At 45.1% G+C, this 15,476-nt stretch overlaps 1 protein-coding gene across 8 annotated transcripts in view; it reads right to left on the reverse strand.

The window, feature by feature from the left end:
• Window positions 1-7,935: 7,935 nt before the first annotated feature.
• The window catches only part of Phactr1 (phosphatase and actin regulator 1), a 434,482-nt gene continuing 426,941 nt past the window's right edge, over window positions 7,936-15,476 (reverse strand). For all 8 annotated transcript variants that reach the window (XM_070024551.1, XM_070024552.1, XM_070024555.1 and 5 more), the window contains 3 exons: window positions 10,450-10,590; window positions 8,922-8,998; window positions 7,936-8,111 (listed from right to left, as the gene is read on the reverse strand). In XM_070024551.1, the coding sequence (XP_069880652.1) occupies window positions 8,096-8,111; window positions 8,922-8,998; window positions 10,450-10,590 (234 nt within the window). In that variant the 3' untranslated portion in view covers window positions 7,936-8,095. The remainder of the gene's footprint in view (window positions 8,112-8,921; window positions 8,999-10,449; window positions 10,591-15,476) is intronic.

Consider the following 15,476-nt stretch of genomic DNA (forward strand, 5'->3'; position numbering starts at 1 on the left):
TTTTTCTATTTTTAAAGAGACATAGCAAGAATGATAACCACCATGCAAGAAACACCATGGCTCACAGACCAAATAACCTATGAAGAATGAATTTATCCCAAATGAGGAAAGAATTAGAGTCTGGAACTCCAGTTCAGTCTAGGATAGACCTAGACTGGTTGTCATAGACTGGAAGAAGGATTAGCAGTTATTACATTTCCAAGTAATAACCACAGAACAAATTCATCAATTGAACATGGCCCATTTGCCTTAATCTAGGGCACTACTTCCCTGGAAATACTGGGTGAGCATGGCTTTCCAGGATGAAATAAGGAAAACACTGATTAAGGTCCTAACTCCTCCCTGCCTTTTAATTACAAAGTAGCTTTGAGGAAGGAGTTGGATGCTTACCTACAATTGATCAAATACCCAATGCATGCTTTTCTGTCATGAGGCAGTTTGTCATTTTTCCTTGCCTTTGCTGTGACTTTAGGTGGGGCCCACACAGCGCTAGGGCCTTGATCAAGATTATTTCCCTTGCAGGAAGTCATAAACACTAGCTGTCAAGTGACTGTCATTTGCCAGTTGGAGGGCCCCACTGGTGGGAACTTCTGTCTCACCACAGAAGGGTAGTATGTGGAGAGCTGGAGAGCAGTGGCGATCTTTCCTGGTCCCTGGCTCTCCAATATGAGGGTAAGGTCATCACTTGAGACAGGCAATAGGGATAAGTAGATGGACAGTGGAAACTCAGGGGTAAAGCAGTACATACATTGGCTGAGTGGAGAGGCGGAGGGCTGCTCTAGTCTCAAGTAGGCTTGTGGTGAAAGCCATTCTGCTGTTCAACAATCTGCATATTGGCTCACATGGTTGTATGGGCCTGTGTTGTCATGAGCAAGGCGTTTCAGGTGAAGTGGAAGAACAAGTCAAAATTGTTCAGTGATCAGGCACTGGTGGTTCATGCCTGGATTCCTAGCTACTCAGGAAGCTGAGATTTGAGGAGATCTGTTCAAAATCAGCCTGGGCAAATGAATCAGAAAGACTCTTATGGCCAATTCACCAGCCAAAACCCTAAAGTAGAGGTGTGGCTCAAGTGGTAGAATGTCAGTCTTGATTAAAAAAAAAAAAAAAAAAGCCAAGCAAGAACTCAAAGCCCTGAGTTCAAGCCCCAGTACTCACATACACAGACTCATTAAACACACACCTAAAAACCAAAAATCAACCAACTAAACAAAAAATGGTTCAGTGCACTCACAGTGCCTGTGAGTGGAAGCTACTAGTACTGGCCCCGGTAACAATCAAGAGACCAAGCAATCAGTACTAGAAATTAGGTTTCCTGTGCCAGAGGTGAAGCCATTGTCCATACTTTGGATGGGTGGGGTTGATGAGCTCCCTGGCTCATTAGAGTTCCAAGATCAATTAAGCGAGGCCTCTGTTGGACAGCTTGAGGGGCACTTGGGTGTTCATTGCTGGAAGGTCCTTGCTGAACCCCTGGTTGCCCCCAAGGTGGCCCCATAGTATTGCTGCATCAATACATGCCAGAAATGCCTTCATGGACACTCAGCCGTGGACAGGGATCACACTGTCACCAGAGAGGTCACACTGCAAGCAAGGTCACACTGGGCTTTTGTTAGACAGTGGGGCTGGGGTGGGGAGGGAGCTGATGAAGACACCAGGCAAGGGAGTGAAATGAGCATGTCTGGGCTTGAACAGCCACAGGCCTGGAGCCTGGGCTCCATCCCTAGGTGGGAGACAAGGGTCTTGATGACAAAGCAGCAAAACTGTCAAGGGTGGATTCTCTGCAGAACTGGCAGGTGTCCCTGTTTAGCTGGAAGTGGAGAGAGAAGGTGGCTTCAGGTGGTAGCATTTACTGGGAAGGAAAGGAGGAATGGGACAGGTGGGGAGGCAGGGCTTGGAAATAGGAAAACAAGTCTGAGAGTCTTGGAGTCGCTGATGGGATGTGGATGTCAATCAAGCAAATGAATAAATGTGTAGTAGGGTCTGTGTCTCTCACACACACACACACACTGTTTCAGCCACCTTGTACATACTGCTGTCCTTCATCCTAACAGCTCCATAAAGCCAGTGCTTTTATTACCATTTTGCCCACGAGACAGCAGAGACCCATCAAGAGTAAACGATTTGCCTCATGTGACCCAGCTAGGCAGGGCCTGGGTTTGACCTCAAAGCCCTCTGGGCTCAGTGCCCTGTGATCTTGAGATCTGTGCTGCTTTGTAACATGGAGAGATCTTAGTCTGGAGCTCAAGTTGGACCTGTGCTACTGCTGTACAGGGGGACATCTGCAGCCATAGTGGGGGAGACTGAGGCAGCGGGTATTGATCCTTTGGATGAATGAGCATTTAGGCTGAAGTAACCACATTGGTCAGGTACCCTCAGATGGGGCCCCATGGAGGACAACACATTCAGCAAAGCTCCTGAGCCCCTGTAGGCAACTCAACTAGGGGATGGGGGGCAGAAGGCTGTCGGCTTATCTGATGCATGGTGGCTTTAGGATCTCTCATGTGGGTACAGAGAGGTAGCTGTGTCTCAGGAGACACTGTGCTAGGCCAGTTCTTGGCATCGAAGGACAGCAGGCTGGTTGTCACCGACACTTGCTGATGACCTGAATGACAGAACTCTAAACTGCTCCCCAACAAGACTTAATTCAAGCTTCCTTCCTTCACGACTTCTAAAATGCCCATATCCCTGGAGCTGACAAGCCAAAGGATGAACACGTAACTCAATGGTCCTATTTTCTAAATGAGAAAACTGAGGCCTGAAGCAGTTGACATGACCTACGTTGTCCAGTGGGTTGCAGTAGCTGAATCATCACTGCTATCACCAGAGGCTGTAAACACTGCGAAGACACACGCCAGGAGTCTCTGCTTGCTTGGGGAGAAATGGGTAGCCATGACCTGAAGTTCACTCCTTCCTAGCCTTTTTTATTTTTTCTGTCTTGCCAGGCAGAGACTGTGTGTGGCTTCTCAATGCCCTTTCCTCTCCCTGTTGCCCACTACCCCTTTCATGAACCTGGAAACCTGTAGTCTGGTTCTACACATTAGAATTTTGAAAAGCCAGGGAGCTTCGGGAAGAAAGGGCTGGATGAGGGAGACAAACTTGCAGATCGGAAACTGAAACCCATGTGTAAAGCACTTACCATGTCTGCTGCCAACACTGCTTCCACAGCAAGATAGCCTAGCCACTTGGATGCAAAATCTGGAGGACCGAGGAAGCTAGCAGGGTTTTCTCAGCAAAGACTAAGGCCTTACATGTGGGCCATTCGAGGTCCCTGGTAAGGGAAAAGAGGATCCCTTTCAACTGTTCTTCCAGGCCGGAACTACCCAGAAGGGGGATTTCCAACCCACTGCAGCTGGTCCAGCCCGAGGGGAGGGCTTGTTAGCCACAAAGACTCTAACCCGGCCCCACCCAGATCTGCTAGGTGGGTGCCTACTCATTAACAAAGTCCACAGGTGTTTCCTGGGCAAGTGTGAGTTCAGTGAGCAGCCCCTCACTAGGCCCCTCCACCCAGGGAAAGTGTCCTATACGTTTTTGTGGCCCAGTGATTTTTTTAGTTAGTAACCAGATTATGCAAGAAAGTGTTTGTTTTCTGGTCCTGGGGCTTAAACTCAGGACCTGAGTGTTGTCCCTGAGCTTTTTTTGCTCAAGGCTAGCACTCCACCAGTTGAGCTACATACAGCTCTACTTCTGGCTTTTTAGTGGTTAATTGGGGATAAGTGTCTCATGGACTTTCCTGCCCAGGCTGGCTTTGAACCATGATCCTTAGATCTTGGCCTCCTAAGGAGCTAGGATTACAAGCATGAAACTTGTGCCTGGCTAAAAGGTGTTTTTTGTTTGTTTTCTAATAGGACAAATACTGAGTCTTCTCAAGATGTGAGGAAATTGCCTTCTCCAGATATGGGCGAATTGTGTTTTTGAGGATCTGCCCATGGCCAATACCAATATCTGTGATTGTTCCAGTCCTTTATATAAAATGACAATCTATTTGCCTAGGACCCGCTCACATCCTCCTGTATACTTTAATCCGTGTCTATATTACAATTTTCAATGCAGTGGAAATTCTGGGTCAATAATTGTTATACTATATAATGCAGGGAGCAGAGATAAAAGGCTCACTATATGCTAAAAAGTAAAGCTATCTTGGGCATCTCTTTAGGGCCAGGTTAAGAACCCCCAGTATTCATTGTGACTTTAGACCAATACTTAATATCAATGAAATGTCCCTGAGTGATTTAACAAAAGTTTCATTTATAGTCACTATCCCAGAAAGGCAGTGTGTGTGTGGGAGGGGTATTGGGGCTTGAACTCAGGGCTTGGGAACTGTCTCTTAGCACTCTAGCACTTGAACCACACTGCCACTTCTGGCTTTTTGCTAGTTAAATGGCGGTAAGAGTCTCATGGACTTTCCTGTCTGGGCTGGCTTCTAACCAGGATCCTCAGATCTCAGCCTCCTAAGTAGCTAGGATTACAAATGTGAGCCACTAGCACCCAGCTGGGCCTAAAATACAAAAGCCTTGAAGAAAGTTAATCTATGTGCAACAATACTTCCTCATATTACTACGTACAGGAGCCTGCCCTGTATCATCACTGACTAGTATTATTTTGCTGATCAGATGAACTTTATCCTTCTTGGAGCCCCTTTCCCACCCCAACTAAGTATTCTTTTCTCCTTTCCTTTCTTTTCCTTTCCTTTCCTTCCTTCCCTTCCCTTCCTCCCTTCCCTTTCCTCTCTCCCTTCCCTTCCCTTCCCTCCCTCCCTCCCTCCCTTCCTTCCTTCCTTCCTTCCTTCCTTCATTTTGGTAGATCTGCGGGTAATAAAACACACACTAGTCAATTTTTTTTTTTTGATTTTTTGGTTTGTTTTTAAAGAAACTGCATACATCATCAGACAAACAATAATTTAAATACCATGCAGTTTCTGTATGTACAAAACCTAGGCCATAGAGATCCAGTTTAATTCATACATCATCTTCCTCACACAGCTGTCATCTGTGGAACAAGAACCTGGAAGAGCACGGACTGACGCTCACCACACGCACTCACTCCTATACAAAGACGAACTATGTACAGACACCGGAGAGCAACTGTGAAGAGCCGCCGGCTTGGGGATCACCAGACAAATGGAAAGAAAACGTTGCCGGAAGTGACCTTTGCCCACTGGCTGTGCAAGGAAGGCGTGTGTGACAGCCTGAAATTCCACACCACAATGTTCAATCAGCAAATATAAATACAGGTTCAGAAGCGGGAGAAAAATAAACTCAGAGCTTCTTATCACAATGGACCATCTCCTTGTTTGGTTTTTCTCTCATCTGACAGAAAGGCTAAAGTTTTTCATCTTTTACAGGGCTTTGAGGGCCTTTGGGGGAAAAGAAAGAATATGAAAGTTGAGCAGAAATTTCACAAAAGCAAATTGGCCAGAGCCTCTAGTCAAGGCTGGGGTTTGAGGTGGGGTTTGGCACAACGTCTGATTATGAGAGGGAACTGATGTGAATTCAAATGACAGCACACTCCACTGGGCATGGAGACCCTCAAATATACTGTCCTCGGAACTGCACATATTTCAGGAAAGGGGTGTGTGTATGTGAAGCTGTCTAGCCCACCTCGTTTCCTTCCCCACTTAAGTCAAATCGTCATTTTGGGAAGTAACACAAGTTGCTTCAGTAACGATATGGGGGGAAAAAAAAAGAAATATGGATAGATCATCCTAAAAGACCTTAAGGTTTTTAGAAAGAGACAGCAGAGGGCCCTGTCCTGCAGGCTGCTGAGCTGGGTAAAGCCACTTAACTTGGGTTTGTCATAGCTGATCCTGAAGGTCAATGACCTTTCAGGAGTATGGGAAGTGCACCCTAAACTCTGAGACAATGACTTCCACAAAGGGTGTCCTTGTAGCAGGAAGAGAAGTGGGGACTGTTCACTTTCTCCCGTGCAGAGAAGGGACTGCTGTCTCAGGGCACTTGGAAGGGCAACCTGGCCTGTGGGCTGACTACAGGGATGTCAGTTTGGGCCTTCTGTTCCCAGGGGGGAAGGCCCAAGAATCCAGGCCAGTAGAGAAACCCTGAGCCTTCCTGGGAGGAGTCAATGGAATGAGTTCCCTAGGACTCACTCCTGGCTGGGGAAGGCCAGGGCCCTGTGTGCTTCCTAAAGCACAGCTGCTGGTTAGAGGAAGTGCCGACCTCAGGCCACAGCCAGGCAGGCAACTGGGCCTGCCCACAGCACATGCCTGCCTGCTTTAGAGAAGTTCAATGAAAGAGCCCTGCGGTCTTGTCCTACCGTTTGCACATTCAAATGTCAGTAAGCCTTTCCAGAAGACTGTGTTGACAGCCATGAAGACTGTGTTTATAGTCACGTTAAAATCTCAACCACATTTTCCCTGAATACCTCTCCCAACTGCAGGAATTATTCAAATTCAACATTCAAATAGTAATGAAAAGATCTAGTGATAGTGGTGTCCTTGGGCTAGACGGAGTCGTGCACTGCCTGTGGAGATATCCTGAGCTCCCCCTCACCGTATCTCTCTTACCATGGAGAAATTAATGCCTGCAAAGAGATCCATGGCCTCATGGATGGGTTTCACATACTAGAAGTAACTAGGTTTCCACACAGTTGATGGTGGGGCCTTGATTCTTTTAGGGATAGCCAGGCTGGCATCTTTCTAAACCCGGGGCATGTGTGGTATAAAGAGAGCTATCACCAAGAAGGACTGTGGTGATCCTGAAGCTAGGCACACCACAGATGGTTCAGAAGAACTCTGGTAAGGAAAATAACGCCCCTGTGGCAAGCCTCATTAGCATACTTGTTAGAGTTTGGACAACCAAACTATATATATATATATATATATGCCCTGGTCAACAGAGCTTGCCTTCCTGGGGTCCCAGTACACAGGACTGTTGGAGGCACATCTCCAGCCTCCTACCATCAGCAGAGAGGAAGGATTCTCTCTGGATCGGTGGAGCAGGGAGGTGCTCTGTGGGTCGGCATGGCTGGCCCATACTCAGCCCTGGACATCTCCATGGAAATGCATGAGACAGAGAAAAGAGAATTAGAAGGCCATGGAGAGGTGCTGGGGTTCCAGTCCCTCAGGGGCTGGAGAGCCAGTCTTATAGGCATGGCTTCTGGTCCCCATGCCTGATCCTAAAATCAGAAGCCGTTTATTTCCAGGCCACATCATCTTAGTAGACCCTAGGGGGCATAGAGCAGCTGAAGGATACCAGCCAGAGTTTCTGACCCTGACAGGCTCCTCATGTTCATACAAGTGAATGCCATGTTTTTGATGGTGTTCATCTGTGTGGATCACCTATGACATTAGGCTTCCTGAACGTGAGCGGGTCAATTAGTTTGAACTGATTAGATAACAACTCTCCTTTTCTATCCCAGAGCATCTGAGCAGGCATCTCAGCTCAGGATAGGGGGCAGCCTGGAGCTTAGCACCAGCTTTCCCTATCTACCTCACACATGCTCAGGACCAACAGGCTAGAACACAGACTCTCCCAGGAACAAACTGAAGAGAAAGGATAAGAGCGACCCAGAACGACTCCCTCCTTCCTCATATCCTCTTCCTTCTCCTCAGGGATTCCCCAGGACGGGTGCCACATCTGGAGCCAGTGCATCTGGCCAAATCTAGAAGGCCAACTTTGTACAGTCACTCCCACACTAGGCCACATCTCCCACATCCTTGGACCCAGCTCATAGTCCCTTGTGAGGAAGGAATTCATGGCAGACTAAACCAACGCGGTGCCTGCCGGGCCTGGATGGAGAGGGTGAGGACAATTCCACCTCTGCGAGGTCTTCAGTCTGGGCTCTGCTGGCTGCTTGGGACCCATTTCAGTACTGGAAGTAGAGCCTGCAGTTCTGATGGAGCATCCGTCACCATCACCATGTTGTCACACATAGAATCCTGATTGCTTCCTTTTATTTTGCTGCTGCTTCTTTTTCTTCTCTTTCTCTCTCTCTCTCTCTCTCTCTCTCTCTTTTTTTTTTTTTTTTTAAAAAAGGCAGTTCAGAAGATTTACATCTTAACGGGGAAGTGAATAAATACCAGCACTTATGGTTCTTATAAATTTATGTTTTGAAGACAGCAGAGTACTCAAGAGCAATTCCACTGTTAAGGTCGGTGAAACCTAGGAAAACAAATAGCTTAATCAAAGACCAAGGCATTGGATTTGGCAAGACCACTTCCCATGTTTGTGATAGTGATTGGAGGAGGTATAACCCTCCCACATAAGACAGCTCCACAAGGAACACACCCTAGTACTTGAGTTCTACCAAATTCCCCTCTAGTTTTAGGACGGTTTTAATCTGGAGTTCCTAGGGGCTAAACTAGGCAGTTCTGGTGGGCTGGGTCCATCCATGAGCCTGGTTCTAGTAGCAGGATGGAGGAGGAGCCTGGACCATTTTCCCTACATGTTTACCAAAGGAGAGTAAGTAGAAGAATGAAGGCAATCACTTACTGGCTAACCAGCCATCTAACCTTTAATAAGCCCTTTAGTGGTCCCCTGCCTTAGTTTCCTCAAATGTCATCACCCAGCACTGTCTTAGAGAATGGCAGAGAATAACAGACGTGAGCTCACTCTGGAAATTCTATGTGGCTTTGGCCTCTGCCAACTGGGTAGAAATTGGGATCCACTTTGCTTTCCACTTTTAAGTTTTCATAAAAGTTCACTTCTATTTTATTGGTAGTATGGTGCTTTTACATTTTTCATTTGAATGAATTTAAAAAGTGAAGCTTCAGAAGGCTTTATTTATTTATTTTTTTAAAGACCAGGCCTTCAAGCTTCTTCATCTTACTTTGAGTAAATGTGGAAATTCATATTGACTTTTCCTTTATCTTTCCTCCTTGATACCAGCCAAATTACTTGTGACCCACAGGAAATGCTTACTGCCATTGGATGGAAGGGAGGAACCCCAGCTAATCCCCCCTGGATACTAACCTTGTTAAGTGTCTACTCAACTCATGAACTTCCATCTCAGTGCTTTTAAATTCATTGAGCTCCTTCCGAATGGCAGCCTGGAATGAAGAGCTTGTCAGCACACAGTTTAACATATCTAATGTGGATTTTTTTTCTTCTTTTTACATTGAGAACTCTTTTTATTGAGAAAGGAAAACAATCACCTAGACTGTCCTCTGGAACCTCCTAAGATTCCTTTTCTTTGGGGAAATTGATGAGTACCTAATACAGCAAGTGATGCTTGTTGATGTGACTATGATTTGTTTTCCATTTCTCCCATTAGGACAAGAATAGCAAACACAGTGGCTTTGGCTTCTTTCAATTCTGTGCATCCTTCACTGGATACACTCACTGGAGGACCGTGACCTTGTCACAGTCTGTGATAAGCCTGGAGCCTCATTTCTAGGGATCAGCCTGGAGTTTCATACCCTTAAACTGTCCAGTGCTTGCAAAAGCACTATCTTGCCTCTTTGGGAATAGCCTCCCAAGCTATGGCTTAAATGAAAAGTTCATGTGTTAGAACTTTAATGCTCAGTGCATGGTATTGAGAGGTAGTGAGGCCTTTAAGAGACATCAAGAAAGATTGTTTTTCTCAAGGGAGTGGATCAGTTACAGCAAGAGTGGGCTGCTAAAAATATAAAGCAAGACTTGTTTTTTTTTTTAATCTTTGCTTTCTTTCCTTTCTTTTTCCTTCCTTCCTTCCTTCCTTCCTTTCCTTCCTTCCTTCCTTTCCTTCCTTCTTTCCTCCTTCCTTCCTTCCTTCCTTCCTTCCTTCCTTCCTTCCTTCCTTCCTTCTTTCCTTCCTTCCTTCCCTCCCTCCCTCCCTCTTTCCTTCCTTCCTTCCTTCCTTCCTTCCTTCCTTCCTTTCTTCCTTCCTCCCTCCCTTCCTTCCTTCCTTCCTTCATCCCTTCCTTTCTTCCTTCCTTCATGTGTGGGCTGGTACTGAGCCTTGAACCTGGGGTCTGGGTACTGTCCCTAGGCTTTTGTACTCAGGTTGCTGCTCTACTACTTGACCTACTTCTGGCTTTTTGGTGGTTAGTTGGAGATAAGAGTCTCGCAGACTATTCTGCCTAAGCTGGCTTTGAACCCCAATTCTCAGATTTCAGCCTCCTGAGTAGTCAGGATTACAAGCCACTGGCACCTAGCAACTGCTTCTGTTCTATTATGAAACACCTTGAGGCCCTCACCAGATCCCTGAACTTGGGACTTGCTGGCCTCTAGAACAGTGAGATTAATAAACTTCTTTCCTTATAAAATTACCCCATCTCAGGCACTGGTCTGTCTTATGCGTTGTCCAAGTGGTGAAGAATACCAGCAGTGACCTTCCTGCTGATCACGGAGGGGAAGGGGTGGGGAGAAGGAGCACTATTAGGAATGAATAGCACTATTAGGATGGAGTTCTGAGCACCCACCATAGAGGCAGGCGGTGGCCTGGCTGTTGGTCTCTTTTCAGGCTTGCCATGGAAGTCTCCCACCACAACCCCCATTTTTCCTTGTGCCCTTTGCATACTTTATCAGCAGCGGTGAGGCGGGTCCACGGCTTGTCTGCCCTGCGGTCATAGTCCTGAGCATCGGCCACCTCCACGTAGTCACTGAAGCGGATGAGGATCTTCCTTTCCCGAAGTTCTTCCACTGTGGGCCTTTGACTGAGCTGCATAGAGAGATGAGAGAAGAGTCAACCAAAGCAGTTTCGCCCATAAGGTCTGTTCATGAAATTGTAGGCATTGGAAAATGAGCTCCAGAAGGGCAACAGGCATGGCACGTGGCAAAGGCAGAGCAGGGATCTGGTGTGGGGCAGATCCTGGGTTCCCAACTTCTGAAGCTACTTCTGACCTATGATGATACAACACGTTTCAACCAATGTTATTTTAAAACAAAAATTTCCCCATGTTTAATGCTATATAAAATAAGCAAGTATGTCCAGCTTGTTTTCTGTTGTTTTTTTTTTTTGGTGCCAGTCCCAGAGCCTGGGCACTGTCCCTGAGCTTTTTTGCTCAAGGCTAGCCCTCTACCATTTGAGCCACAGCTCCACTTCTGGCCTTTCGGTGCTTAAGTAAAGATAAAAGAGTCTCATGGACTTTCCTGACAGGTTGGCTTCAAACCATGATCCTCAGATCTTAACGTCTTGTGTAGCTAGGATTACAGCTGCCAGCTTACCCTGGCTATGTTTTTTTAAATTGTCACACAGCTGCTTGGTGGTGGGTACTGGGACAGACAGAAGCAGGCCTGAAATCCTGCTTGGCCAGTGGTGGGAAGCTGTGGCGATGTCCACTGGAGACCTCCTATGTGGCGCTGTCCTGCCTGAGGTAGCCATGGCATCAGTGATAGACCTTTACGGGAAGTCACAGGCTATATGTCTGATGTTGCTGGAAACAAGAATAGCGGCCATCCGGGCACCAAAAAGTTCCTCTCAAAAATGTTGCACCCAAGGAGGATTTGTACTATAATTAAACTATATTAAAAGTATTTAATATTTGCCATTTGAACCTTAGATAGAATAGAGTCCTACTCACAATCCCCTTTGTGTTCCTAGATGGATTTACCCCCAATGCATTGGGCAAGCAATATTCCTTTCTGTATGTGCTGACTCCAGGAAGGTTGTTAAGTCCTGACATTTGAGTTTATCTTTCTGGGAAACATGTCCTGGATTTAACGTACAGCCTGTCTCTCGGTGGCAGCGTCTGGAGGGAGTGGAGATTTAGTGTGAGCTCTGAAAGACAGAGACTATTTGTCATGCCTGGATCCTGCCAGGTATTTCAAACCAAGAAGGTACTGTACTCAAGTGTCGGGGGGAGTGAATGAGAACAGAGCTGTCTCTGGGGTCTCTGGAATGTGAACCCCAACACTAACAAGCAGTCACTAGGAGTCTCCTCCATAGTGTGGGTAAGCCTGGGATCAGCCCCCAGCCATGTGAAGCTGCATCAGCCCTTGGGAAGGAAATCATTTTTGATTATCTATCCATCTGTCTGTCTATTGATGGTATTGGGATTTGAACTCAGGGAAGCAAATAATCTTTGTTCAGTACTTGCTTGGTGGTACTGGAGTTTGAACTTAGGGTCTCATGCTTGCTAGACAAGTGTTCTACCAATTGGGCTATGCAATTTTCACCCTTAGGAAATAATTTTTGTGGCCAGCGTTGGGTTTTCTGGAGATGAGACTGAAGAAGGGGTAAAGGAAAAGGACTTGTAGCATTTATATTAGTGTATGGTAGCAATAATATCATGTGTAACAAAAATACTAAAAAAAAAGCAAGTTGAGTCCCAAATTCTACTAGTAATACAACCCTGACCAAATTCATTTCTTTCCCTTCTTTCCTTCCTTCCTTTCCTTTCCTTTCCTTTCCTTTCCTTTCCTTCCTTCCTTCCTTCCTTCCTTCCTTCCTTCCTTCCTTCCTTCCTTCCTTCCTTCCTTCTTCTCTTCTCTTTTTCTTCCCTTCCTCCCTTCTCCTCTCCTGTCTTCTCCTCTCCTCTCCTCCCCGCCCCTCTCCCTCTCCTCTCCTCTTCATCTTCTTCTCCTTCTCCTTCTCCTTTCACTCTTTCATGGTACATACTCTAGTGTTGAGCTACATTTTCATTTCTTTGGAAAGAGGTGAAGGGCTGGAAGCTTTTTAGTATAGAATTTTTAGGTTATAATCAATTTGTCAAAAGAAAATGACAGGTCAGTTGCTATCAGCATCAACTTCTGGGTTTTATTTTTCCTACTAGTACATTAGAGAACTTTGGACTAAGGATACATAAAATGAAATACAATCAGTCTTGGCATATGGACTTGGTATGATAAAGTCCAGAGAAAAGAATTTGCCCAGAGCTGGAGTATGATACAGACCTGCTGCCTCTGACAGGTACCACAGCTCTGTGGACACAAACAGATGTGCAAACTGCTTCTCCATTCCCCCAGTCATTCCCTCCTAAACACTGACCCTTTTCCCTCATGCTCACTATTTTTTAATTTCCCAAGCCAGCACCAGGGCATGGCAAGTGCTACAATCTCCAGATCCATTTCCCTGGGGGAGGAAGGAGAGCAGATCTGGGAGAAGGATGCAATTATCTTATCTGCAAAATTTAGGGGCTATTTGGGTTAGCCTTAAGGGATGTGGGCATGGGAAGCAGCTCTTGGCCACTACTAAATTATATAATTATAATTAAGTTTCTCTCTGCATGAGCATATAATATTTTTAAGAGATAAGAAGTGAATAACTGTCTAAGCAATTTTTTATGGGTATCTTTCAGCAAGCAACCTGAAAATTTGGGAGAATTTTGGAGTCCTAGCCATCCACTCTTCTGAACTTGATGAAATCTTGATTTAAATATGTTTTGAATGCCTAAGCCTTTCTACATCAGAAAGGAGGAGTTTACAATAATCTCTTTTTCATATTCATTAAGGTCATGCTTAAAACAAGCCAATGCATTTTCCCCATCCTTCTCACTTTTTTTTTTTTGGGGGGGGTCCGGTCGTGGGGCCTGAACTCTGGATTTGGGCGCTGTCCCTCAGCTCTTCAGCTCAAGGCTAGCGCTCTACCACTTGAGCCACAGGGCCACTTCCGGCTCTTTTCTTTTTGCTTATATGGTGCTGAGGAATCGAACCCAGGGCCTCATTCATACAAGGCAAGTGCTCTACCACTGAGCCACCTTCCCAGCCCCCTTCTCACTCTTCAATGGAATAAATGCATTCCATTGCGTATCCAAAGATCAGGAAGTCTTAAGATGGAGAAGATGAGATCTTGACAGAGGTTTGATTTAACCAATCAGAATGGTTCACTGAAGTCCTAAAGCTCTCATTCTATTTTCCACAGAGTAATGCCCTGACTGTTCAGTCCCTTGTTTGTCTTCCTTTAACTAATTTGGCTTTTGGTTTGTCCCTGATGTTCAGAGTGCTTTTAGGGAGAGAAAGTGTTAAATATAAATCACTTTCTTAATAAGTGGTACAAAACTTTAGGACCTCTGAATTTCTTCCTTTGCATGCTATTTCTACCGAGGGGGGGAAATAACCCTACAAATAAAACTTCTTGAGATTAATTTTAATGGATCAGCATCTTTAAGATGGTCACTGTAAGAGGCTGATTGAAGATACTTTAGTCAGACAGAAGATAGTGTCATAGCTGGGTGTCATCAATTAATTTAACTTTTCAACATCATCCGAGAATAGCCTCAAGTTTTATTATTCAAGTTTATTATTCAAGAGACCACTCATGTTGCATGAGATCCCTGTGGGGATTTGCATTGCCCAATTATCTATTTGAAAGTTAAAAAATATACAAAAACTCCAGCTTTATGACTATCAAAGTTGTTTTTCAAACACCTTCATTAAATTTATCTGTATTTTTTTTACTTTTTTCTCATCTAATCAGTCAAACTGGATTTAGCATAATCAAATCAAATAATTTTTAAGTAGTAATGAATAGTATCAGGGGAGCAAGAAAAAGTCACAGATAATGGTGTTATATTTGTTTGTTTGGGGGCAGTAGTAGGGTTTGAACTTAAGGCCTCATACTTGCTAGGCAGTGGATCTACCATTTGAGTCATTTAAACAGTGCCCTCACTTTGTTATACTTGCACTACTATTTATTATAATTTAATTAATTTTTGCTTTTTTGAGATGAGATGTCATTATTTGCTCAGGTTATCCTGGAACTCTTGATTCTGCTACCTTGACCTCCCAAGAGCTGGGGTTACAGGTGCAAACTAATATGCCTGGCTGAACTAATTTTTATCACAAATTTCTGGTGGTCTGATGTGGTGATAGCGTGTGTGTGTGTGTGTGTGTGTGTGTGTGTGTGTGTGTATGTGTGTGTGTGTGTGTGTGTGTGTGTGTGTGTGTGTGTGTGTGTGTGGCTGCTATTGAACTCAAGGCTTCTTATATTCTAAGCATGTCTTCTACCACTGAGCCATTTCCCCAGCTCCTGTAAATGAATTTTATTGTATTTTTTTGTGTTAGTCTTGGGGCTGTCTCAGAATGTCTTTGGTTCAAAGTTATCACAGCACCATTTCCAGCCTTTTCTGAGTAGTTTATTGGATGTAAGAATCTCAGGGGCTTTCCTTCCCAGGCTGGCTTTAAACTATAATCCTTATATCTCAGCCTCCTGAGTAGCTAGGACTACAGGCATGGGCCACCAGTGTCTGACTCTATAATTACTTTTTAAAAACAAAATATCTATGGTGATTGAAAGTATAATGCAGTGGCCATTTCGGTGATAAATGGTGGGCTGCAGCCAGCCATGAGTGATGGGGAGAGGCAAAGAGAACCTAAAATGGAGATCTCTAAGGGAAGTACTGTGATTAAGACTTCCTAACTCACAGGTACCCTCAGCCTTGCAGACTGGACCTAGGGATAAGAATGTAATCCCAGCCCATTTCTGTGATCACTCAAACCCCATTAGGCTAGTGTTATCCTCACTGTAAAGACAACCTATTTTGAGTCTACTTGTAGCAGGTACTTAAAATGTACTTATAACAGGTACCGAAACTCTTTGTACTGTCAGGAATTAGCTAACATCAGGAGAAAAGCCTGAGCTTCCATAAGCCATTTTTTTCTATAGTC

This window comes from Dipodomys merriami, unplaced genomic scaffold (genome assembly GCF_024711535.1).
Source record: "Dipodomys merriami isolate MVZ:Mamm:240054 unplaced genomic scaffold, mDipMer1.0.p SCAF_16, whole genome shotgun sequence".
Lineage (NCBI taxonomy): Eukaryota > Metazoa > Chordata > Mammalia > Rodentia > Heteromyidae > Dipodomys > Dipodomys merriami.